Source organism: Choloepus didactylus, chromosome 19 (assembly GCF_015220235.1).
Source record: "Choloepus didactylus isolate mChoDid1 chromosome 19, mChoDid1.pri, whole genome shotgun sequence".
Classification (NCBI taxonomy): Eukaryota; Metazoa; Chordata; class Mammalia; order Pilosa; family Megalonychidae; genus Choloepus; species Choloepus didactylus.
In genome coordinates, this window is record NC_051325.1 from 15657679 (window position 1) to 15682687 (window position 25009).

A 25009-nucleotide genomic window follows, 5' to 3' on the forward strand; every position below is an offset into this window, starting at 1 on the left:
TTCTGAGAGTCTCACATTACTTCAAAATAAGTTAGAAATTTCAAGTAGGTTTTTCATTTACAATTTTTTAAATGTTATCAATAATTCCAGGACCCTCAGTTACATTTGGGAACCAGCACACCCGCACCGGACATATTCCTGCTTCCCTATCAATCCAGAGAATTGGAACCAAAAAAGGAAAGTTGTGTTTCCCTTAAAAATTCTGGCTGTGAGCAGGCCGTGCCACTTTGGGTTTATACAATGCTGCCCCCACAGCTCTTCCATCGTTCCCCCTCACAGCACCCGAGGGAGGACGGCACAGGAATGGCCCCTTGGCCCTGACGCCTCCGCCTGCCCCTCCCGTGTCAAAGGCCGGTAAGCGGCTGCATTAATTAAAGCCTCTGCAAGTGTGTTAAGCATGAGAACCACCCAGGCTGCAAGGACTGTTACAGATTTCCTTTCTCTGTTTTAATTAAAATCCTTTCTGAAAGCTTACAAAATTGGCAGCAAATCCAGGTTACTTTAGAAAAATGAGGATTTACAAGGAACCCTGGGTGGCACCTTCCCCTCACCCTTGGGACAAAAGCCGCTCCAGGTAACCCATTCCTGACGGGTGGACCGGCCAGCACAGGGCAGTCGGGTTGTGCCGCTACGCTGCCGCCACCCAGCGGCGCAAGGACGCCACGGCACCTCGTCAGCGGAACGGGAGCCCAGGGGGCTCTGCAAAGGTGGTTTTCTCTTCTGTGTACAAGCAAGAGGCGGCAAGGAGATACAGAGCACACAGGAGCAGGAACGTGCTTAGCATTCTTGAGAAAGGGTGTAATAAAATAAATACTAGGGCACGGAGATGTGTTTTCTCCACTTGAGACGGAGGCTTGCTGCAGACACTAAATTGAAGCCATCAGATGTTCCAGGGACCCAGGAAACCAGGCTTACCTGCTTCGGATCGGAGGTGGCAGTGCCGGCGGCCGGAGACTCCAGTTCTATGGTCACAGGCCCGTCATTCTGGATGTGGACTTGCATGTAGGCACCAAACTTGCCATCTGAAAGAGTAATTCAAACAGTCACAAGAAACGGAGATACTAGATAACCCCATCTAAAAAAGCCACACCTAGATAATGGTAATTGGAAACCTGGGGGCAGGAGTGGCCAGTCAACATGAAAAAAGGTAATGAGGGAAATGTATAATCAAACAGCAGATGCCACCACAGACCCAACAGACGTAGCACAGATGAAGTTCTGGTGACACCAAGTGCCAGACAGAATAACCACTTTGGAGGGCATTTTGGTGACAGAGCCAGTAAAGTTCAAGTGGAACAAACCCTACAACCCTGGAACCTCACTTTGCGAAGTCTAGTCTAGAAACCTGTACATAGAAACAAGAAGAACTGTTCAAGGATGTTCCCTCTGGCAGGGTTTGGAAAAAAAGTAGAAACAATCTCACGGTCCCTCAGTAGGGGGATGAATGCATAAACACTACCTTCGTTATTCAGTGGAAAACCAGCCACTGAGCTAGAGCTACCTCCACTAACATGGCTACATCTCAAAAACATAATGTGATCTTTCAAAACTCAGTTGCAACCAGGACACATCCAGTATGATACCCTAAACATGGGATAGTAGTAATGTCGGTACCACAGAGAAGGCAGGGGGTGGTGGGGTCTTAGCCACTCGTCTAAAGAGAGAGATGTGAAGGGAAGGAATGAGACAAATTGGGTACTGAGTACACTGGTCTATTTTTTTTTTTTTTGTATGTTTCATATTAAAAATTTAAAACAAATTAAATCTGAAAGAAAACATAGGAGGCACCCCCGAACAATCTCACAAATTGCCCTCTAGGTGGCCCACATGCCTCTGTGGGTGTGAAGGGAAACCAAAAGGCAGGTCAAAAATGGCTAAAAAACACACAAAAAAGTTCATCTTTACTAGCTACTAGGGAGATGCAAATTAAAACCACAATGAGATACCATCTCACACCAATTAGATTGCCTGCCATTAAACAAACAGGAAACTACAAATGCTGGAGAGGATGTGGAGAAATTGGAACTCATTCATTGTTGGTAGGACTGTGTAACTGTACAGCCACTCTGGAGGACAGTCTGGCAGTTCCTTAGAAAATTAGAATTACCCTTCAATGCAGCAATTTCACTTCTCGGTATATACCCTGAAGATCTGAAAGCAGTGACACGAACAGATATTTGCACACCAATGTTCATAGCAGCATTATTGACAATTGCCAAGAGATGGAAACAATCCAAAAGTCTTTCAACAGATGAGTGGATAAACAAAATGTGGTATATACACACGATGGAATACTATGTGGCTGTAAGAAGGAACGAGGTCGTGAAACACACGACAACATGGATGAACCCTGAAGATATAATGCTGAGCGAAATAAGCCAGGGACAAAAAGAGAGATATTGTATGTTACCCCTAATGTGAACTCTGTGAAAAATGTATAATAAATGGTTAATGTTGTAGAATGTAGAGGACCTAGAAATAGACAGCAACTAGTGAAGGGGGAAAGATAATCTAATAAAAACAGATAAGCTATTGAGGGTAAACAATGTTATGGGAATGCTCAGGAATGATTATGGTTTGTAAATTTGGGGCTACGGTAGGAACATGTTGGAAGCAATGTAGTTATTTGAGGTTGTTTTTCTTATTCCTTTGTTTTGTTTTGACTGAAATGTTTTTGTTGTTTTTTTTAATTTTTTCATAAAGTTAAAAAAAAAAAAAAAAGGGGCAGGTCAAGCTACAGAAGCCCCCACAGACCACAGAACTGAGGAGACACTCGCTCCTCACAGGACAGGGCTGCCCAAAGCCTGGGGCACGGAGCTTGGGGGCACTCATCTCCCCCTGCCCCACATCCCTTGCCCCAGAGAGGCAGTAGAACCACCCCATCCCAGGAATGTGTTGCAAGCTAGCCATCATGCTGCCCCAAACAGAACCTCCCCAAGACCCGGGAGAAAGGGCTCCAAGCTTCTGTTTGACACCCAAACCCATTCATTTGTTTCTGATCAACTTCCAAATGCAGAATTACATTTATAAAGAAAGCCAAAAATATGAATTTGAGATATGATGCCAAGGAATAACCAGAATGCCTCTTCCATCCATCCAAACACCTCTGTTGAACGCTGGGTCTAAATGCCACCAGGGACACATACTGATACTTATTCAAGAGAAAACACTGTTCTCCACAGTTTGGAAGGGTTACAGTTTGTAGACCATTTCAGATAAGATAATTTGTATAAACCAAAACTAAGAAAAGAGAAAAAACATTACAGAGGCTTCAGAAACTGGGAACTCTCATGTGCTCCTCTGTTCCTACCCACCAGTAGACAGCAAAGAGAGCATATGAAATCCAGTCCATCCTTGAAAGCCCCTCATCACTTTTCACTTACAGTCAGCAACCGTGTACCAGGCACAGTGCTCGATACCAGACACCCAGCTCAAAGGACCAGACAGCCCCAGTGCTTGGGAATCCCACAGTGTGGGGTGTGAGGAGTGGAGGGCACACGTGGCGACAAGGCAGTGTGGTAAGAAAAGGCTAGATTCTGGCCCTGGCAGCCACAAGAGGGGCTGAGTCCCCCACTTGGGGGGTGGGGAGGCAATCAGAAAAGGCTTCCTGGATGAGGCTACGCTGGTCCAAGCCTGGGAGGGCAACCACGACTCAGGCTGGAAGAGAAGAAGAGGCCCAGCCACTAACCAGCTTTGCAACCTGGAGCCAGCTTTAACCTCACGATGGCTCAGCCAGGGCTACTAACAACACCTGAACCACGGTGAAAACTGAATGAGACAGTGCATGTTGAGTGCTTGGGCCGGGACTAGGCATACAGTGGATACAAAGCCAACATCTGTTCTTATGACAATGTAAAGAGGCATGCATGTTCAAGGGGTTCCACGTGACCAGGGCAGTGCTCCCCAAACCAGGTCCAGTCAGGTGTCCCTAGAGTGAAGATGGCCATAGAAAGATACTTTGGGAAAACCATGCTTGGAGGATCCTGATGTACAGCAGCATGTCAAAGGTTCTCAAAACATCCTTGAATAAAGAAGCCTATTTATTTTCTTTTACTCTGGTGTTCCCCAAACTTCCCTGGACAAGGGGACCTGATTTCACATGGGACATCATTTCACAGGACAGACGGTCCTCGGGGAGAGGCTGAGGAAGAGAAAAGCAGTGGGTGGACGCCCCAGCACTGGGACTGGCTGGACTTAGGAGCCCTCCCTTTCCCAGTGGCCCCCCAGAGAGCGGCTCTGTCCTGGGCCTGCCAGGCTCATGCTGGCCTTATGCCCTGGGCTTCCCGGGACACCAGACTCTCCCAACCTGAAGCCTCCTGTGTGGCTCTTTATCACCACAACCCCACAATTTCCACCTCTGCTTCTTCCCCAAGGACCTCTAACCTCCAATAACCCCTTCACCTCCAATGACCCCTAACCCTCAATGACCCTTAACCTCCAATGATCCCTAGCCTCCAATGACCCCTAACCTCATGGAGGGTTCTAGCAAAGTGGGTATACCAACTGTCAGTTTGTTTAAGCCCATAGCAGCACTGGAAACTGTATTAAAAGTACCCAAGTTGTTCACAATTTTTACAGGCAAAATGAATCTCGTTCCCACTGGGCAGCCAAAGGGATTCTCAAATAAAGGTGACTTTCTGTGACCTCCTATCAGATTAAAGGGGTCATTCAAGTAAAAAGAGCTCTCAGTTTTATCTATGTTGGACTAGCTAAAAAGAGATCAGCTGGGAAGGAAATCATGTGTTTAATTGCATGCTAAAATTATGGCTACAATTAGTAGCAAATTTCAGCCCCTCCGCTCCCCAGGGAAGCTGAAGGCAGACTCAGGAAGAAAGGAATTACTTCCGACCTTGAATTTCTGTTGCCAGGTTTATACGGCATATGCGTCACTGCTTATCATTTCAAGTATCAAGAAATATATTTCCTTTTCCTGTTTGTCTTCAGTTAAGAACAGAACTATTATCCGAATTTCCATTTGTACAGACAATAAATCCAAAGAAATGCTTTAAGGGGCCTTCAAACAGTAACATTTCTTCCAGTCCAGATCAAAGAGTAAAGCTCTCAAGAAAAATTATAATGGCCAGGAAAAAGAAATGCATTTTTAAAAATAATTTAAAAGACAAGACCTATCTTCAACACTACATCTGGGCTCCTCCAGTGATATAATCAAGTTGTTCTTAAATATAAGTCCCAAGATTCAATCCAGAGCTGGAGAAAAGAAAGCACATGTCAAGCACAGTTATGCAACATGTTACAGCCAGGAAAACGCCAGTTACAGCCAGGAAAACGCCAGCTGCAGCCAACCGGACATGAATAATCTCCAGCAGCAGTTAACTGAGGCCCTAACACAACCGCAGACCAGAACTGCCTTGCCTCATTATTCACCAGTTAACTGCAAAGGGTGATTTTGAGGCCCTTTTGAAGAATGCCCAACTGACTTCCCAGAACATGCCAAGATGACCCACACTGCCTCTCCGTGTCCCAGTTTCTCCCAGTGAGATGACAGGATGGTCATCTTGGGACAGTGATGAAGATGTACGAGTTGGTACAGGCAGAGCACGTGGCCCGGAGCCCAGTGCTCAGGACATCTGAGTAACCACATTGCTGTCACCACTATTATCGTCCATGGTAGTTTATGAGCAAATTGGAGGGTGGGGAGTGGAACAGAAAAACAAGCCCAAAAGCATGTCCTATTGAAGAAAACCTGGGGGGAGAAGGCATGCATTGTGCTTCTTCCCCTTGCTAGGAGGGGCGAGCCTGCTCCAAGCACACCTGGGCCTGCCTCTGGGCCGGGTGCTGGGACCCTCAGGCCAGCCCATCTAAGCCCTGTCCCCAAAGGCAGCTCTGTCTGCTGTCATGGCAGCATTCTATCGTGGCCCAGTCTTCCTCTTTGTCTTACTTTTCAACCTATTCAGCACCCAGGCAGGGAAGAGGGAGTCACCAATCTACATGGACACCTGTGTTCAGATACAGCTGCTGAAAAAACCCAGACTCCCACATGCACTGGAAACCCCTCCATGGAGACCAGGAGGATGTCTTCTAAACTCATCAGGGCACATGAATTTCATTTCAGACTTTAATTCCTTTGGACTTGAATACTATACAGCATTTAATCCTGACCTGGGACTTCTCCCTGGGACCGTGATAATGGAAGAAGGTGACATTCAATTTCAGGGCATCTCCTTGTCAACATTTTATCATGAGCGTCTTACGTGTATTATTATGGGTGTGTGCTAACACTGCCACTTGATCTCACTGCAGGACCTCTGGCAGGCTGGGCTGGGCACTGCGGACTGACATGCTTCAGGACGGGCCACAGAATAGGAACTACATCTTCAGCCTTGGGGATGGAGTGGCCTTGGAGGGACCTTGTAAGTTAGGGTTCTGACACTTTTCAGAGCCTCTGGAGCCAAAATCTAACCTGCCCCCAGAAGCAGCCTCAGAGAGGTTCAAAGCTAGACCTGAAGGGCTGATCTGACCATCTGTGACCCTCCCGAGTAGGGAGCCCCCACATCCCTGGCTGACTGCAGGGTTAACAGTAGAAGCTAATGGATTCAGGCAAGAAAACACTGAAAACCATTTGTTTCCCCAATGTTGGTCTCTCCGAAAAGGATTTTCCTGATTACCTCCTGACCTCTGTCTACCCCTTTCCTAACTCCTCCACTTGGTAAAATTGGGGAAAATAACTGAGCATGCTGGAGTGCGCCAGCCCACAGCTCAAAAAACTAGGGAACAGGAAGCTCTGGGGAAGATGGCAGAGTGAGGAGTGCCAGGACTCACTCCTACAAAAACAGCTAGCGGACAGGCAGCAACTTGTCTGAAACAATTGTTCTAGGGCTCCAAAGGCCAGGGGAGCACTGTACAGCACCCAGGGAAGAGTGGGACAAAGAGGCTGAGAAACTGTGGTAATAAACTGTGAGTAATTTGCTCCACAGCAGCTGCCCATGCCCATCCCCCAACTCTCAAGGTGGGCTGCCTCGGGTGCAGTCCCTGGTTGGCTGCTGTGGATGGTGAGGGATGTGGAAGCACTCTCCCTCAAGAAGGGTATGGGTGGTGGTGGCAGGGTCAAATACTGATCATGGCCTTTGAAAGGTGAATTTAGACTGTGGGTCCCAGCTCTGAACCACTGTTTTAGCTAACTCCTGACAGGGACCACTGCAACCGCTGTGTTCTGGTTTGCTAATGCTGCCATCATGCAAAATACCAGAAATGGATTGACTTTTATACAGGGGGTTTATTTGGTTACAAATGTACAGTCCTAAGGCCATAAAAGCGTCCAAACTAAGGCATCAGCAAGAGGATACCGTCACTGAAGAACAGCCGATGGCATCTGGAACACCCCTGGCAGCTGGGAAGGCACATGGCTGGCATCTGCTATTTCTTTGCTCCCAGGCTGCATTTCAAAATGGCTTTCTCCAAAATATCTCTGGGCTTGTCTCTCTTAGCTTCTTCAGCTCCTGTGCATCTAAGCATCAGGGTCCTCTTTTAGCTTCTCTGAAGCAAACTCTGGGCTAGCATCTCCAAACATCTCCAAACATCTCAAAGTGTCAGCAAGCATCTCTCCAAAAGTCTCTCTGCTCTCTGTGTGAGCTCCCTTTAAAGGACTCCAGTAAACTACCCTGAGTGGGTGGGGTCAAATCTCCATGAAAACATTCAATCAAGAAGTCACACCCTAATCAAAAAGATTAACAACTCTGCCCCCACAAGACTGCGTCAAAGAATATGGCTTTTGAGGGGACATAATATATCCAAACCAGCACACACAGTTTCAACCCCACCCCCAAGAGGGGCAAAGATGGTGAAGGGTTAAAAACACACAGCCTCCGTAGGGCTGTAGGGAATAGCTTGCTGAAGTGCACCATATGCCATATAGGCCAGGAAAGCACAGCTTCAGAGAGCCATGAAAAAGGCTTCTGGGGAAAAACTAAGATGGTGGCTAGGTGAGACAGGGTGAAAATACACCTCCATGAGAAACAGTAGATAAAAACCAGAGGGTGATCCAGAATACCGGTTACAGCGATGCGCCAGCTGGACGAGATCTTCTAGTTCCAAAGGGGCCATATACTTGGTGAAACTGGGAGTCTGCATTCTGAAACGAGTGAGTGAGCTGGCTGGAAGACCCGCAGCTGCACGGCAGTCTGGGGAAGCCAGGGTTTGGCATCTGGAGACAGACGGGCTCTTTAAAAAAAAAAAAGGGAAAAACCCCCGAGCGGCTGCAGCAGCGATAGTGGGAACCACGCAGTAAAACACAGCAAGAGGGGGCTGGGCTGGTCTCTCGGTGTCTGGCCTGGAAGATAGCCTGCTGCAGATACCGTTGGGTCCGGGGGAACAGAGCGGAGAGCTGGAAGCCAAAAGAAACCCCGCGGCTCGCAGCTGGCCCCCCGGAGGGCTGGATAAACTCCTGCCTGGGGCCATGCCCACAGCCCAGAGCCCCGCCAGTTGTCCCGGAGCTGGGAAGGAAGAACTGTGCGAGGAGGGGGGTGTGGAGATGCACAGTTCGGCCATTTCTGCATCAGGCTGGAAGCGCCCCGGCACGGCCAGCGGCCCAGGGCTTCCCCTGAGGGACGGCGCACACTGGTGATGTAACACGGCATTCCCTCGGCAGAGGTCCTGGAGGAACACGGCTGGGCGGGGGGACCCGCTCGGAGAACCCAAGGACACTATGCCACGTCTGGTGGTTTGTGGGACAGTGAGAGAGAGGGTCTGGGGCTGAAATGAAATGAAGGCTTAGACTCTTGCGGCAGCCTTGAATCTCCGGGAACCTGGGGGATTTGAATATTAAAACTGCCTTTCCTCCCTGGCTGCCCATACACACGCCCCACATTCAGGGCAGACGGCTCCAGCAACACACCCAAGCTGAGTTCTCCAACTGAACCCCACAAGAATCATTTCCCCACACACTGCAGGGACAAGGTGGAGAACTGACTTGAGGGGTATAGGTGACTCACAGACACCATCTGCTGGTTAGTTAGAGAAAGTGTACGCCACTAAACTGTGTTTCTGAAAAATTAGATAGGTTTTTTTCAACTTGAAAGAACCCTATCAAGCAAAGCAAATGCCAAGAGGCCAAAAACAACAGAAAATCTTAATGCATATGATAAAACCAGATGATATGGAGAATCCAACTCCAAACACACAAATCAAGATATCAGAAGAAACACTGTACTTCGCAAAATTAATCAAAGAACTACGATCGAGGAATGAAAACATGGCAAAGGATTTAAAGGACATCAAGAAGACCATGGCCCAGGATATAAGCGACATAAAGAAGACCCTAGAAGAGCATAAAGAAGACATTGCAAGAGTAAATAAAAAAATAGAAGATCTTATGGAAATAAAAGAAACTGCTGGCCAAATTAAAAAGACTCTGGATATTCACAATACAAGACTAGAGGAAGCTGAACAACATCTCAGTGTCCTAGAAGTCCACAGAACAGAAAATGAAAGAACAAAAGAAAGAATGGAGAAAAAAATTGAAAAACTCAAAATGGATCTCAGGGATACAACAGATAAAATAAAGCGTCCAAACTTAAGACTCATTGGTGTCCCAGAAGGGGAAGAGAAGGGTAAAGGTCTAGAAAGAGTATTCAAAGAAATTGTTGGGGAAAACTTCCCCAACCCTATACACAATATAAATACATAAAGCATAAATGCCCAGCAAACTCCAAATAGAATAAATCCAAATAAACCCACTCCAAGACATATTCTGATCAGATTCTCAAATACTGAAGAGAAGACGCAAGTTTTGAAAGCAGCAAGAAAAAGCAATTCATCACATAAAAACGAAACAACATAAGACTAAGTTGTGACTCCTCAACGGCCACCATGGAGGCGAGAAGGCAGTGGCATGACATATTTAAAATTCTGAGAGAGAAAAATTTCCAACCAAGAATTCTTTATCCAGCAAAACTCTCCTTCAAATTTGAGGGAGAGCTTAAATTTTTCACAGACAAACAAATGCTGAGAGATTTTGCCAATAAAAGACCTGCCCTACTTCAGATACTAGAGGGACCCCCTACCAACAGAAAAACAAAGAAAGGAGAAAAAGATACAGAGAATTTTAGCTGACATGTATAGTACCTTACAGCCCAAATCACCAGGACACTCATTTTTCTCTAGTGATCATGGATCTTTCTCCAGAAGGGACCATAAGCTGGGACATAAAACAAGCCTCAAGAAAGTTAAAAAAAAAAAAAAATTGAATATACTCAAAGCACATTCTCCAACCACAATGGAATACAAACAGAAGTCAATAATTTTTGAACTGTAACTCCACTATTTACTTCCTACATGATATAAAATACCCAAACTCTAATGACAAATCAGAGGTTTTGAACTCAACGTAAAATATGTAATTTTAGACAACTATATAAATGTGGGGGAATGGAGGAGTATAGGAACATAGTTTATGTGTCCTACTGAAGTGAAGGTGGTATCAAAGAAAAACAAGATTGATATGGATTTAAGAGGTTAATTTTAAGCCCCACAGTAAACACAAAGAAATTATCAGAGAATATAACCATAGGGATGAAAAGTAGAGTTTGGGTTAAAAGAAATGGGGGAACGGGCAATGGGGAGTAAGAAATGAGTGTAGGGTTACTGTTTGAGGTGAAGGGGAATTTCTAGTAATGGATGGTGGGAAAGAGCATTACAACATTCTAAATGTGATTAATCCCACTAATGGAAGGCTAGGGAGGGGGTGGAATGGGAAGATTTAGGCTGTATACATGTTTCCACAATTGGAAAAAAAAAAAAAAAAGACAGTCTAAATAGATGACAATTGAATGCCAAGTATGAACTTGGATGGGATTGGCGGACAGAGGACAGGTGGCTCAAAGAGACACAGTTGAGACATAAGGAAAAGGAAATATAGAATGTAAGCTTCATATCATTGTTGAATCTCTTGTACTTCTTAGCTGCACTTAATGGGATTGCATAAAAGAATGTTCTTGTTCATGGGAAGTGTATACGTGAATTATAGTGTATGTTCAAGGACGTGTGCAGCAAGCTCTCATATGTTCAGAAGACAGAGCAATAGATGATGGATGATAGATAGGCAGGGAGGGAGGGAGGGAGGGAAAGAAATAGTGATGTGACAGCAGGTTAAAGTTGGTGGATTGAGCTATCAGGGGAGGGGGGTCAGGGTATAATGGAATTCTGTGTATGGGGTTAGTACTGTTTTTGCAACTGTTCCTATAACTTTGAATTTATTTCGAAATAAAAAAAAAACTGAAAAAAAAATTACAAAGAAAAAAAAAGGCTTCTGGTGTCTTTCCTGACCCTCTCCCCAGGGCTCTTTGGAGCTGGTCTGCACCCCCTTAGTGTGTCCCTGGCTCTGTTTTTCTCAAGTGCTCATGGATCATCCTACAGGTTAGACCACAAATTGGGTCATAAAACAAGTCTCAATAAATTTAAAATTATTGAAATTATACAAAACATTTTCTCTGATCATAATGGCATGAAGCTAGAAATCAGTAACAGGCAGAAAACAGGAAAATTTACAAATATAGACAGGTTAAACAATACACTCTTAAACAATCAGCGGGTCAAAGAAGAAACTGCAAGAGAAATGAGTAAATATCTCAAGACAAATAAAAATGCAAATACAACATATCAAAACTTACGTGATACAGTGAAGGCAGTGCTGAGAGGACAACTTTTTAGCCCTAAATGCCTACATTAAGAAAGAAGAAAGCATTAAAATCAAAGCCTAACTGCACACCAAGAGGAACTAAACCCAAACTAAACCCAAAGAAAGCAGAATAAAAGAAATAACAAAGATTAGAGCAGAAATAAATGAAATTGAGAATAAAAAATAGAGAAAATTAACAAAACCAAAAATTGGTTCTTTGAGAGGATCAATAAAATTGACAAACCATTAGCTAAACCAACAAAGAAAAAAAAAGAAAGAGAAGATGCAAATAAAATAGAAAATGAGATAAATGAGATGGGGGCCATGACCACTGACCCACAGAAATAATGATCATAAGAACAACTATGAACAACTGTATGCCAACAAATTAGACAACCCAGATGAAATGGACAAATTCCTAGAAACCCTCAAACTACCTACACCAACTTTAAAAGAAACAGAAGACCTCAAGAGACCAATTACAAGTAAAGAGATTGAATAATTCATCAAAAACCTCCCAACAAAGAAAAGCCCAGGACCAGACGGCTTCACAGGTGAATTCTACCAATCATCCCAAGAAGAATTAATACCAATCCTGCTCAAACTCTTCCAAAAAACTGAAGAGGAGGGAACACTACCCTACTCATTCTATGATGCCAACATCACTCTAACATCAAAGCCAGATAAAAATAGTATAAGAAAAGAAAATTACAGACCAATGTCTCTAATGAAGAAAGAGGCAAAAATCCTCAAAAAAATACTTGCACATCAAATCCAACAACACATTGAAAGAATTATATACCATGATCAAGCGGGTTTTATCCTAAGTATGCAAGGGTGGTTCAACACAAGAAAATCAATTAATGTAATACACATTAACAAATCAAAGGGGAAAAAACACATGATCATCTGATTGACACAGAAAAGGCATGTGGCAAAATCCAGCATCCTTTTCTGATAAAAACACTTCAAAAGATAGGAATAGAAGGAAACTTCCTTAACATGATAAATGGCATACATGAAAAACACACAGCTAACATCATCATACTCAACAGTGAACAAATGCAAGCTTTCCCTCTAAGATCTGGAACAAGACAAGGATGCCCACTGTCACCAATGTTATTCAACACTGGATAAGAAGTTCCAGCTAGAGCAGTTAGGGAAGAAAAAGAAATAAAAGGCATCCAAATCGGAAACGAAGAAGTAAAACTTTCACTATTTGCAGATGACATGATCCTATATAAAGTCCAAAAAAATCTACAACAAAGCTACTAGAGCTAATAAACGAGTACAGCAAAGTGGCAGGGTACAAGATCAACATGCAAAAATCAGTATTTTGTGTAATGAGCAATCTGAGGAGGAAATCAAGAAAACTATTTAGCTGGTTTGGATATATAATGTCCCCACAGCAGCCATGATCTTTAATCCAAGCTTGTGGGATACTGGGATTAGGTTGCTTCAATGGAGATGTGACTCACCCAACTGTAATTGAAACTTTTGGTTAGATTATTTCCATGGAGGCATGGCCCTGCCCATTCAGCATGGGTCTTAATTAGTTTACTGGATTCCTTTAAAAATACTGGCACAGACCCAAACACTTGCTGGCTTAGCTCAGAGATGCTTGGAGTTTCGGAACCCCCCTGACATTGGCTGACGCTTAGACATTCTGGAGAACGCCATTTTGAAATGCAACCTAGCAGCAAGCAGATGCTAGCTACATGCCTTCCCAGCTAACAGAGGTTTTCTGGATGCCAAAGGCCTTTCTCCAGTGAAGGTATGCTCATGATTATACCTTGGTTTAGATTCTTTTATGGTTACAGTACTGTAAATCTGTAACTTAATAAATCCCTTTTTATAAAAGCCAACCCATTTCTGGTATTTTGCGTAACAGCAGCATTAGCAAACCAGAACAATATTCCATTTATAATAGGAACTAAAAGAATCAAACGTCTAGGAATAAATTTAACCAAGGATGTAAAGGACCTGAAAACTAAATAATAATGCTAAAAGAAATAAAAGAAGACCTAAATAAATGGAAGAACACTCTGTGTTCAAGGATTGGAAGACTAAATATTGTTAAGATGTCAATTCTACCCAAATTGATTTACAGATTCATCATATACCAATCAAAATTCCAACAGCCTTCTTTGCAGAACTGGAAAAGCCAATTACCAAATTTATTTGGAAAGGTAAGGGGTCTCAAATAGTCAAAAACATTTTGAAAAAGAAAAATGAAGTTGAAGGATTGTGGTGATGAATGCACAACTCTGTGATTATACTAAAAGCCACTGAAGGCCCACACCTTGGATAGCATCTAGACTTGATGAAATACTGTATGTTTTTCCTCCTGTTTACAAAAAAGCTACTAGCTGAAGTTTCTGTAAATTATATTGTCTGAACATCCCCTAAGATGCCAGTGACACATAATGTAATCTACATTTGTCTGCATAAAAATAGCGTCTCATTAGCCACTGTCGGTTCAGTTGTTCTGAGGAGTTTCCCCTGGGGACTCCAGTAACAAAGGCTTTGCATATAGATCAATGGCGTGTGGAGGCAGTTCACTGCCTTTCTCACAACACTTGCCCAGTTATCTTAGTTTCCAAATTCCTCCAAATCTGTGGCCTACACATATCATCTAAACTATTTTACAGTGTGACTCTGGATTTATTCTTTTTTTTTTAATTTTATTTTGAAATAAATTCAAAGTTATAGGAACAGTTGCAAAAACAATACAAACCCCATACACAGAACTCCAGCATACCCTGACCCCCCTCCCCCGATATCCCGATCCACCAACTTTAACATGCTGTCACACTGCCATTTCTCTTCTCCTCCCTCCCTCCCTATCTATCATCCATCATCTATTGCTGTCTTCTGAACATATGAGAGCAAGCTGTACACATCCTTGAACAAACACTATAATTCACATATACAATTCCCATGAACAAGAACATTCTTTTATGCAATCCCATTAAGCACAGCTAAGAAGTTCAAGAAATTCAACATTGATACAAAGCTTACATTCTATATTTCCTTTTTTTTTTTTTCCCTTATGTCTCAACTGTGTCCCTTTGAGCCTCCATCCTCAGATCCCATCCAGGATAACCCTTGGCATTCAATTGTCATCTATTTAGACTGTCTTTTTTTTTTTTTTTTCAATTGTGGAAACATATACACAGCCTAAATCTTCCCATTCCACCCCCTCCCTAGCATTCATTAGTGGGATTAATCACATTTAGAATATTGCAATGCTATCACCTTCCCACCATTCATTACTAGAAATTTCCCTTCACCTCAAACAGCAACCCTACACTCATTTCTTAATTCCCCATTGCCCCTTCCCCCACTTCTCGTAATCCATACTCTACTTTTCATCTCTATGGTCATATTCTCTGATAATTTTGTGTTTACTATGGGGCTTAAAATTAACCTCTTAAATCCATAGCAATCTTCTTCTTTGATACCAACTTAACTTCAATAGGACACGTAAACTATGTTCCTATATTCCTCCATTCCCCCACCTTTATATAGTTCTTGTCAAAAATTACATATTTAACACTGAGTCCAAAACCACTGATTTGTCATTAGAGTTTGTGTATTTTATATCATGTAGGAAGTAAATAGCGGAGTTAAAAATCAAAAATTATTGACTTCTATTTGTATTTCACTGTGTTCAGAGAATGTGCTTTGAATATATTCAATTGTTGGTTTGTTTTTTTAATTTATTGAGGCTTGTTTTATGTCCCACCATATGGTCTATTCTGGAGAAAGATCCATATCACTAGAGAAAAATGTGTCCTGGTGATCTGGGATCTAAGGTTCTATACATGTCTGTTAAAATTCTCTATATCTCTCTCTTCTTTCTTTGTTTCTCTGTCAGTAGGGCTCCCTTTAGTATCTGAAGTAGGGCAGGTCTTTTATTGGCAAAATCTCTCAGCATTTGTTTGTCTGTGAAAAATTTAAGCTCTCCTTCAAATTTAAAGGAGAGTTTTGCTGGATAAAGTATTTTGGTTGGAAATTTTTCTCTCTCAGAATTTTAAATATGTCATGCCACTGCCTTCTCGCCTCCATGGTGGCTGCTGAGTAGTCACTACTTAGTCTTATTTTGTTTCCTTTGTATGTGGTGAATTGCTTTTCTCTTGCTGCTTTCAGAACTTGTTTCTTCTCTTCCGTATTTGACAGTCTGATCAGAATATGTCTTGGAGTGGGTTTATTTGGATTTATTCTATTTGGAGTTTGCTGGGCATTTATGCTTTGTGTATTTATATTGAGTAGGTTTGGGAAGTTTTCCCCAACAATTTCTTTGAATACTCTTCCTAGACCTTTACCCTTCTCTTCCCCTTCTGGGACACCAATGAGTCTTAAATTTGGACGTTTTATTTTATCTATCGTATCCCTGAGATCCATTTCGATTTTTTAAATTTTTTTCTCCATTCTTTCTTTTGTTCTTTCATTTTCTGTTCTGTGGTCCTCTAGGACACTGAGTAGTTGTTCAACTTCCTCTAATCTTGTATTATGAGTATCCAGAGTCTTTTTAATTTGGTCAACAGTTTCTTTTATTTCCATAAGATCTTCTATTTTTTTATTTACTCTTGCAATTTCTTCTTTATGCTCTTCTAGAGTCTTCTTTATGTCCTTTATATACTGTGCCATATTCTTCTTCATGTCCTTTATATCCTGTGCCATGCTCTCATTCTTTGATTGTAGTCCTTTGATTAACTGCACCAAGTACTGTGTCTCTTCTGATATTTTGATTTGGGTGTTTGGGATTGGGTTCTCCATATCGTCTGGTTTTATCATATGCATTAAGATTTTCTGTTGTTTTTGGCCTCTTGGCATTTGCTTTGCTTGATAGGGTTCTTTCACGTTGTAAAAAAATACCAATCTAATTTTTCAGATCTACAACTTGGTGGCATACACTTTCTCTAACTAACCAGCAGATGGCGTCTGTGAGTCACCTATTCCCCTCAAGTCAGTTTTCCTCAACTTTGTCTTTGTGGTATGTGGGGAAATGATTCTTGTGGGGTTTCAATTGTTTAACTCAGTTTGGGTGTGTTGTTGGTGCTCTCGGCCCTGAATGTGGGGCGTGTGTCTGGGTGGTTAGGGAGGCAGGGCAGCTTTAATAATCAAACCTCCCAGGTGTTCCCAGAGATTCAAGGCTGTTGCAAGAGTCTAAGCCTTCATTTCAGTTTTGCCCCAGATTTTCTCTGCTGCTAACACACAAGTCCCCAGCATTGATGTAGCATCCCTGGGTTTTCTGAGCAGGCCCCCATCCTCAGATGTGACCTTCCAGGACCTCTGCTGAGGGAAGGCTGTGCTATATCACAAGTGCGCGCCGTCCCTCAAGGGAAGCCCTGGACCACCGGGCCGTGCAGGGGCGCTCTCAACCTGATGCAAAGATGGCTGAATGGGGCATCTCAACCTCCCCCCTTTTTGCACAGCTCCACCTACCCAGCTCTGGGACAACTAGCTGTGTATGCACCCAAGGCCACTGTCCATGGCCGATACTGACGTGTGCATGGTGCTGTGGGATACGCTCCCCATCACACTGGGTTTCCTGGCACAGCTCTGGGCTGTGGGCATGGCCCAGACAGGAGTGTCTCCAGCCCGCCAGGGAGCCAGCTGCAAACAGCGCAGTTTCTTTCTCCTTTTGGCTCTCCCCTCTGCCCCCATGGCCCTGAGGGAAAAGAAGCAGTCTATCCTCCACGCCAGACACCAAGAGGTTGGCACAGCCCGCTCCTGCAGTGCTTCACTGTGCAGTTCTCACCATCATAACTGCAGCCACTCCTGGGTTTTTGGTTTTTTTTTAAAAAAGAACTAGTCCATCTCCAAACGTCAACCCCCGGTTTCCCCACACCACAGCACAGCCGCAGGACTCTCAGCCGGCTTACTCACACGTTTCAGAATGCAGACTCTTGGTATCACCAAGTGCATGGTCCCTGTGGTTTTAGCAGACTTGTCCAGCTGGTGTATCGCTGAAACTGGTGTTCTGGGTCACTTTCTGGTTTTTATCTAGTATTTTTCACGGAGGTGTTTTTTTGCCCTGTCTCACCTAGCCACCATCTTAGCTGGATTTATTCTTATTTTTATGTTCCATCATTTCAATGGATTGGGGTAAGGACAAAAAGGTCAAATGTACGGGCTCATTCTGCCATGTTAAATCAGATAACTAAACATACGTTAAACCCAGGCTAGATGGCAGCAGGTAAAACTGGGAGTGAGGAGGAGCAGAAGAGACAAAGTTCCTGTGCAAAACACCCCATACCCTGTCCCCCATCTCCATCCCAGGCTGCCATTTAGGATTCAGGAATGGAATAGGCCTGCAGGCTGGCAGCCAGATGGATTGATACAGAAGGAATTTCTGCAGGAATAAAAATACGCTAACATAGTTCACCTCTGTGCTGAGCTGCCTTTTCTTAGATGTCTCTTTTCTATCCGTTGTGGGAAGCCAAAGTTCACTTTCCAGTCCCAATGACCTTCCTAAGCGCCCCACTGGAGAGCTGGAGTTTTACTGTGGTTCAGCAGCTGGAGCCTGGGGCACATCCCCAGAAAGCCAGCTGCTCTGGGTACACAGACTGGGGCTCTTGCATGGCTCCTTAGATTCTCTAATTACCTCCAAGAGTCTGGGGCTGGCTCCAAGTTGAGCTCCTGCATCCTGAAAGGAAACCAACTTATTCTCCACTCCCATGACCAGGGCAAAGTTCAGCCAAGGAGCTACACTGCATCTGGGGTAAACCAAATCCTGACTTTCACAACAACCAGTGAAACACAAACACAGTCTGTTTACTAATTAGAACTAACAGAATGCTGAATTTCTAAATATGTTAGTTTCCTTTCACTGCATAACAGATTACTCCAAAACTTAGTAGCTTAAAATAATCAACATTTATTATCATATAGTTTCTGTATGCCAGGTATTCGAGAGTTAGTTTAGTTGGGTGCTTCTTGTTCGTGGTAACACACGAGGCTGCAGTCAAGATGCTGTCCAAGGCTGGAGCAGTTGCTTCTGAGACGGCGCCCTCACTTGGCTGCTGGCAGTTGGCTCAGTTCTTCCTCCCATAGCTCTCTCCTTAGGGAACTTGAGTGCCCTCACAACCTGGCAGCTAGTTTCCCCCAGAGCAAGTGATCCAGGAGGAAGCTGCGATGCCTTTTATTACAGAAGTCACACACCATCACTTCCTGTATATTCTATTGTTAAGAAACGGGTCACCAAGACAGATCACACTCAAGAGGAGGAGAATTAAGCACTGCCTTTTGAAGGAGATGCATCCAAGAATCTGTGGACATATTTTTAAACCAACAATGTAAAACAAAGTATAACCAGGTAATTGGAGAAAACCAAATGAAAGAAGCAGAAATTTTTCTTCAAGCAGAAAATTAACCTATGTAAAAAATAATAATATAGGAGACAGATAAGAAGTTTTAAGATTTCCAATCTGAATCACTGGGAGCTTCAAGAAAATACTGTATCCCTTTAACACAGGATGCAAAAGATGCAACTGTAAGACCAAACAGGAATAATAAAATAAAGAGATGAATATTTTTAAAACATCAGAAGCACTGAATAACAGAATGGAAACAGCTGAAAAACAAATTTATATTGAGGCAAACAAATCAAGGAGAATTCTCCTAGAAAGGAACATAAAAGTTCCCTGAGCCAAACATACCCATATACTCAGCTTGAGGAAGCCAGGAAAGCAGAGGGCATATCCATACCGGGTAGACACACTGTGTTTCCAAGATGGCCCCAGCAAATCCAGCCTCCTGAGATTCATAACCCCGTGCAAACCCCTGCCATATCTAATAGGGTTGACCTAAGATACTGTGGAAATGGCAGGTGGCTTTCAGAGCTAGATCACAGAGACCTGGAAGTTTCCACCTTGCCCTCACTTGATCATTCACTCTGAGAGAAGTTGGCTGCCATGTTCTAAGAACAGACAAGCAACCCGTGGAGAGATCCATGTGGCAATAAACCAAGCCCTTCCGCCAACAGTTATCAACTCAGCAGCCATATAAATAGGCTACCCCAGAAGGGGGTTTCCTTGCCCCAGTCCAGTCCCTACTGACATCTTAACTGCCTCCTCATGGGAGACCTGAGCTAGAATCACCCAGCTAAGCCACTCGCCTTCACAACCCAGAGAAACTTTGTGAGATAAGAAATGCTTATAGGTTGTTTTAAGTCACTAAGTTGTGGGGTTCATTTGCTGCACAGCAATAGATAGCTAACACACATATCCAGATAAAATTTCGAATTTTAAAATAAAAATAAAATCTTACAAATTGCCAGAGTATATAACAAGGAGTGAGATGCAGAAATTCTCAATTACAACTCTGTGTGCTCTAAGATAACAGAGAAATACAGACTTCCAAAGGAAAAAGGCCTGTATACCTAAAATTCTCTAACTGCCTGTAGAAGAGGGTAGAAGCTAGTATGCTGTGGTCTGCCCAGTATTCTTTTCCACCTCCCTTCTGGTAGTGATCCTGGCTAGGTTGTCAAAGTGTCCCATTCTGGCCACAGAAGTGAACACATGACCCAGAAGCTGTCAATCATAATACTCTATCCCCATAGCACTGTGATAATTAAGATGGAAATAAGACTAAAGATGTGTATTATAACAAATATACAGAAATGGGGTAAATGTACCTAAGTAAAAGATTCTCAGATTGGATCAAAAAAGAAAATTCTACCATATCATAGAGACACATTTCTAACAAAATGATTCAGAAAATTTGAAAGTAAAAAGTTAGCCAAACAGATACCAGGCAAATGTTATGGAATGTAATCTTAATATTAGAAAAGCCTGCATTCAAGGCAAAAAGGTACAGATTACCAGGGGCCATATGGGGTGGGAAACAGGAGTTAATGTTTAATTGGTAAGTAGTTTCTGTCTGGAGTGATGGAAAAGTTCTGGCAATGGATGACGGTGATGGAGGCACAACTTTGTGAATATAACCAATACCACTGAATGGTATATTTGGAAGTGGATAAAGTGGGAAATTTTAGGTTGTATATACATTATCAGAAGAAACAAAAAAGCACTGCACAACACAAAGAGTAAACCCTAATGTATAATTATAGTGTTTCATCAATTGTAACAAAAGTACCATACTAATGCAAAAATGTTAATAACAATGTATGTGTGAGAGATGGGGTTTATTAGAACTCTGCACTTCCTGCATGAGTTTTCTGTAAACCTACAACTGCTCTAATTTTTAAAAATGCAAAGAGAGCACTTCATGGTAAAAAGGGTACACTCTTGAGGAGGGTTGTGGCTGTCACAAATATGCACCAAATAATATACTATTAAAGCACATGAGACAGAGATTATGGGAGATACAGGCAAAGTTCATAGAAACCCAACAGTAGCAACAAACTAACTCAAAATTAGTCCATGACAGACCAAGTAAATAAAAAGTACAGTATAAAAGGATCTGGATAACTTAATAAGGTGATAATAAAACACCCATACAATGGAATACTACACAGTAATAAAAGGGAATGAACTATTAATACATGCAACAAGGACAAATTTCAACAAGGATGAATTTCAAAATAAGTATGCTGAATGGGAAAAAAGGAATATATATGATTCCATTTATATAAAACCCTAAAAAATGTAAACCAATTTATACTGACAAGGTAAAAAATAGTTGCGTGGGGGGGTGTGTAGGGGCAGTGTGAGGGAGGTAAAGAAGGACAGGAAGAGAGATTACAAAGGAGCACAAGGAAATTGTGGGGGATGATGGGTATGTTCACTGTCTTGATTACGGTAATGGTTTCATGGATGTACACATATGTTGAAACTTAAATTGTACACTGCAAATCTGTGCAGTTTATTAGGTGCCACTTCTACCAATAAAGCTGTTTAAAAAATAAAAGAGAGATATCCTAATACTTTAAAAACTGGCATTTTAAATAAAACCATAAAATCATTTATGAAAATACACACAATGGTATTAAATGCCACAATGATTTTCCTCGTCCATTTCAAACATACTATGAATGAGTTCTATTTTAACTGTCAGAAATACATTATTCCTTTTTCTCCTTGAATCAGCTTTCCCTTCCACTTCCCACCCCCCCCAGATGTTTATCCCTAGGTAGTAAGGGTCACCCTGTCTCACTTCTCAATAATAATTACAAGAACAAATATTTGGGGGTGGGGGTTGGCACAAGAGCATGCAAGCCCACCCATGCCCCATGCCTCTCATCCGGGGCAGTGGGGAGCTGAAGAAGGACGCCTCTGAGCAGACCCTCTCAGGGAGGCCCAAGAAGATGGCCTGGGCAGGGTGGGTGCAGGAGAGGCAGTGTGCTGTTGTCACATCCAGTGGATTACATCAAAGTCAGGCCAAGAGGATTTGCAGAAGGACTAGGTGTGGGAGGAAGGAGAGTCAAGCAAAACTCCTCAGTTTTGGACCTTAAGTGCATTTTATTAGAAAAGAAGGAAGACTAAAACAAAATGATATAAGGAACCAGGAAAAGAAAACGCCACACACTCTCACACAAAGTGTAGAATGAAAAAAAATTATTGAAGATAAAAACAAGATCATGAAATATCAAACAAACAATAACTAGACTTGATCAATTATCTTAAGTCACTTTTCTGAAAAAAATAATAAGAACTCTGACTGAGAAATACAAATAAGCCACAGGAAAAGGGCTATGATCTAGTTATAGACATGTTTTTCAATCACAAGAGACCTGTAAAACCTTATTTGAAAATCCAAATAGGAAGGAGACCATAGGCGAAATAAACTGCTAGAATGGACACAAGAAGTGCTCAGAAACCTGTATACAACAGTAACCAAGGAAACCACAGAACCACCTCCCTCCAAAGAGCTTTACTGACAAGTTCTAGTAAAACAAAGAATTCCCATGTTACTTAAATCAATCCAAACCACAGAAAAAGATTTAAAAGCTTTCCAATTTATTCTGCAAGGCTAATAGTACCCTAATACTAAAATTGGGCATAAACGGGGGAGGAGGAGGGAGGCTAATTTCTCTTTTGAATACAGATGCAAAAATTTGAAATGAACACTGAGGGAAACTCTTCCAGCCATACATTAGAACACCATGTGGGGACCAATAAAGGTTTAATCAGCACAGCTCATGATTAAAAAATGCTTTTGCTAGGTTAATCCTTAAAGAAAAAAAGACATTGGAAAAAATCAACTTCTCTTCCTGCTTAAAAATAAAACTCATACTTGAATAGCAAGACACCCTCACTTCTTTAACTTGAAAATACCATGTAGCAACCGCTTTTCCTGCAGGCGGGTAAGTGAGGCACCTTGAACAGCCTTCCTTACCTCACTGGCAGCACAGCAACACATTTGTAAAGATGGGTTGGTAGACAAATACCTCAGCAATAACTGCTGCAAACAAAGACCATGAATGGATGCTAAAATCAGTGGGTGAAAGAATGCTGAGTAACAGGATATGTGAATGATCTCAAAGTTATCTCCATATAAGACATTTACTGATCACAAAGAGGAAAATACATTTGAAATAGAGAAATCTGGCAAATAGTGTGACACAATCACACTGAGAAGGGCAGAGCATTGCTTCTGGGGTTTTCCTGTCAACCTAACCATGAGAAAACATCAGGCAAACACATATTGAGGGACAGGCCACAAAATTACTGTCAAAATAAGCAACTCTTTCAAAAGCATCAAGGCCAAGACAAGGAAAGACTCAGGAACTGTCACACATTGGAGGAGACTAAGAAGATATGACAATTAAAAGCAATGTGGGGCCCGATGAGATAATGGACCAGAAAAGGACAATAGGGGAAAACTGGCTATTCCAGTTTGCTAAAGCTGCTAGAGATGCAATATATCACAAATGACTGGCTTTTAACAATGGGGATTTATTAGGTTGCCAAGTTACAGCTCTAAGGCCATAAAAGTGTCCAAACTAAGGCATCAACAAAAAGATACCTTCACTGAGGAAAGGCCGATGGCATCTGGAGTTCCTCTGTCACATGGGAAGGCACATGATGATGTCTGCTAGTCATTCTTCTCCTGGGTTCTGGTTTCAACAACTATCTCCAAACTGTCTCTGGGCATTTTCTCCTTAAGCATCTCTGAACTCTCTTCAAAATTTCTCTGCCTTTTCTCCTCTCAGAGAGGATGTCAGTTAATTACAGAACCACCTTGAATGGGTGGGGTCACAACTCCATGGAAAACAACCTAATCAAAATATCCCTCCCACAATAAGTCTTCACCTACAAGATTGGATTAAAAGAACATAGTCTTTTTCTGGGGTACATAACAGAGCCAAACCAGCACCCTGACCAAATTTGAATAAAGTGTGTAGTTTAATTAATAGTAAGAATGTTAACTTCTGGTTTTGATAATTGTACTATGGCTATGTTAGATGTTATCAACAGAAGCTGAGTGAAGAGCACTAGTTTTGTAACTTTTCCATAAGTCTAAATTATTTCAAAATTAAAAGTTAAAAATATAAAGAAATGTTAAAATATATATACATATATTTCATCCAGCATTTCTGCTGTTTCAGTTGAGAGATTTTTTGCCTAAGCAACTAGAAGGCTGAGGTGGGGAAGGTACAGATGCCATGGTTTGGGGCAGGAAGGTAGATGGAGGTTTATTAAATTTGCTAAGGTTGAGGTGCCAATGAGATACCCAAGTGGGCATGTCAAGGAGACAACCAGGTAGGTGACTGTGGAGTTTGGAGGTGGGGAGGTCCTAACACATTAGAAATACAAATTTGGGCATCAGCATAGAAACTGTTTTTAAGAGTCAAGAGACTAGACAAGATCACTGACGACTGCTCAGTGTAAAGGGAAAAAGTTCCAAGATCTGATCCTTCTGGTATTAAGTCAGGGAAGGAGGAGGTAGTAGCCACAGAGACTGCAAAGGAACAACCAGTGAAGTAGGAGGAAATCCAGGGGAGTGAGAAGCCCTCAAAGCCAATGAAGTCAAGTGTTCCAAGGGGGAAGGAGGGAGCCACAGAATCGAATCCTACGAGGGGTCAGAGAGCTAAGGACGAAAACTGACTGAGCAAAATGGGGAGCCAGCAGACCTTGACAAGAGTGGGGGGGACAAAAGCCTGAGTGGAATGGATTTATGGGAGAGTGAGAAGAGAGAAATAAGAGGCAGCGAGAATAAAAGTTCTTTCAAAGTGGAACAGACACACGGGGAGGGAGCTGGAAGGAAAAATGGGACCAAGAGAGGGCTTCTCTGAGACAGGAGAACTAACAGCACATTTGCAAGCCGGTGGGAATGATCCAGGAGAGGAGGAGCAACAGCTGACTTAGAGAGAGGAGGACCACAGCAGAAATGTCCTGGAACAGGCAAGAGGACATGAGACTTGGTGTGAGACCAGAGCCAAGCCACTGCAACGGGAAGGAAAGC

The 25009-nt window shown here is 42.7% G+C and overlaps 1 protein-coding gene across 2 annotated transcripts in view; it reads right to left on the reverse strand.

The window, feature by feature from the left end:
• DTD1 (D-aminoacyl-tRNA deacylase 1) overlaps positions 1-25009 on the reverse strand; it is a 214483-nt gene that overhangs the window by 171341 nt on the left and 18133 nt on the right. For both annotated transcript variants that reach the window (XM_037811390.1, XM_037811389.1), the window contains exon 4: positions 916-1022. In XM_037811390.1, the coding sequence (XP_037667318.1) occupies positions 916-1022 (107 nt within the window). The remainder of the gene's footprint in view (positions 1-915; positions 1023-25009) is intronic.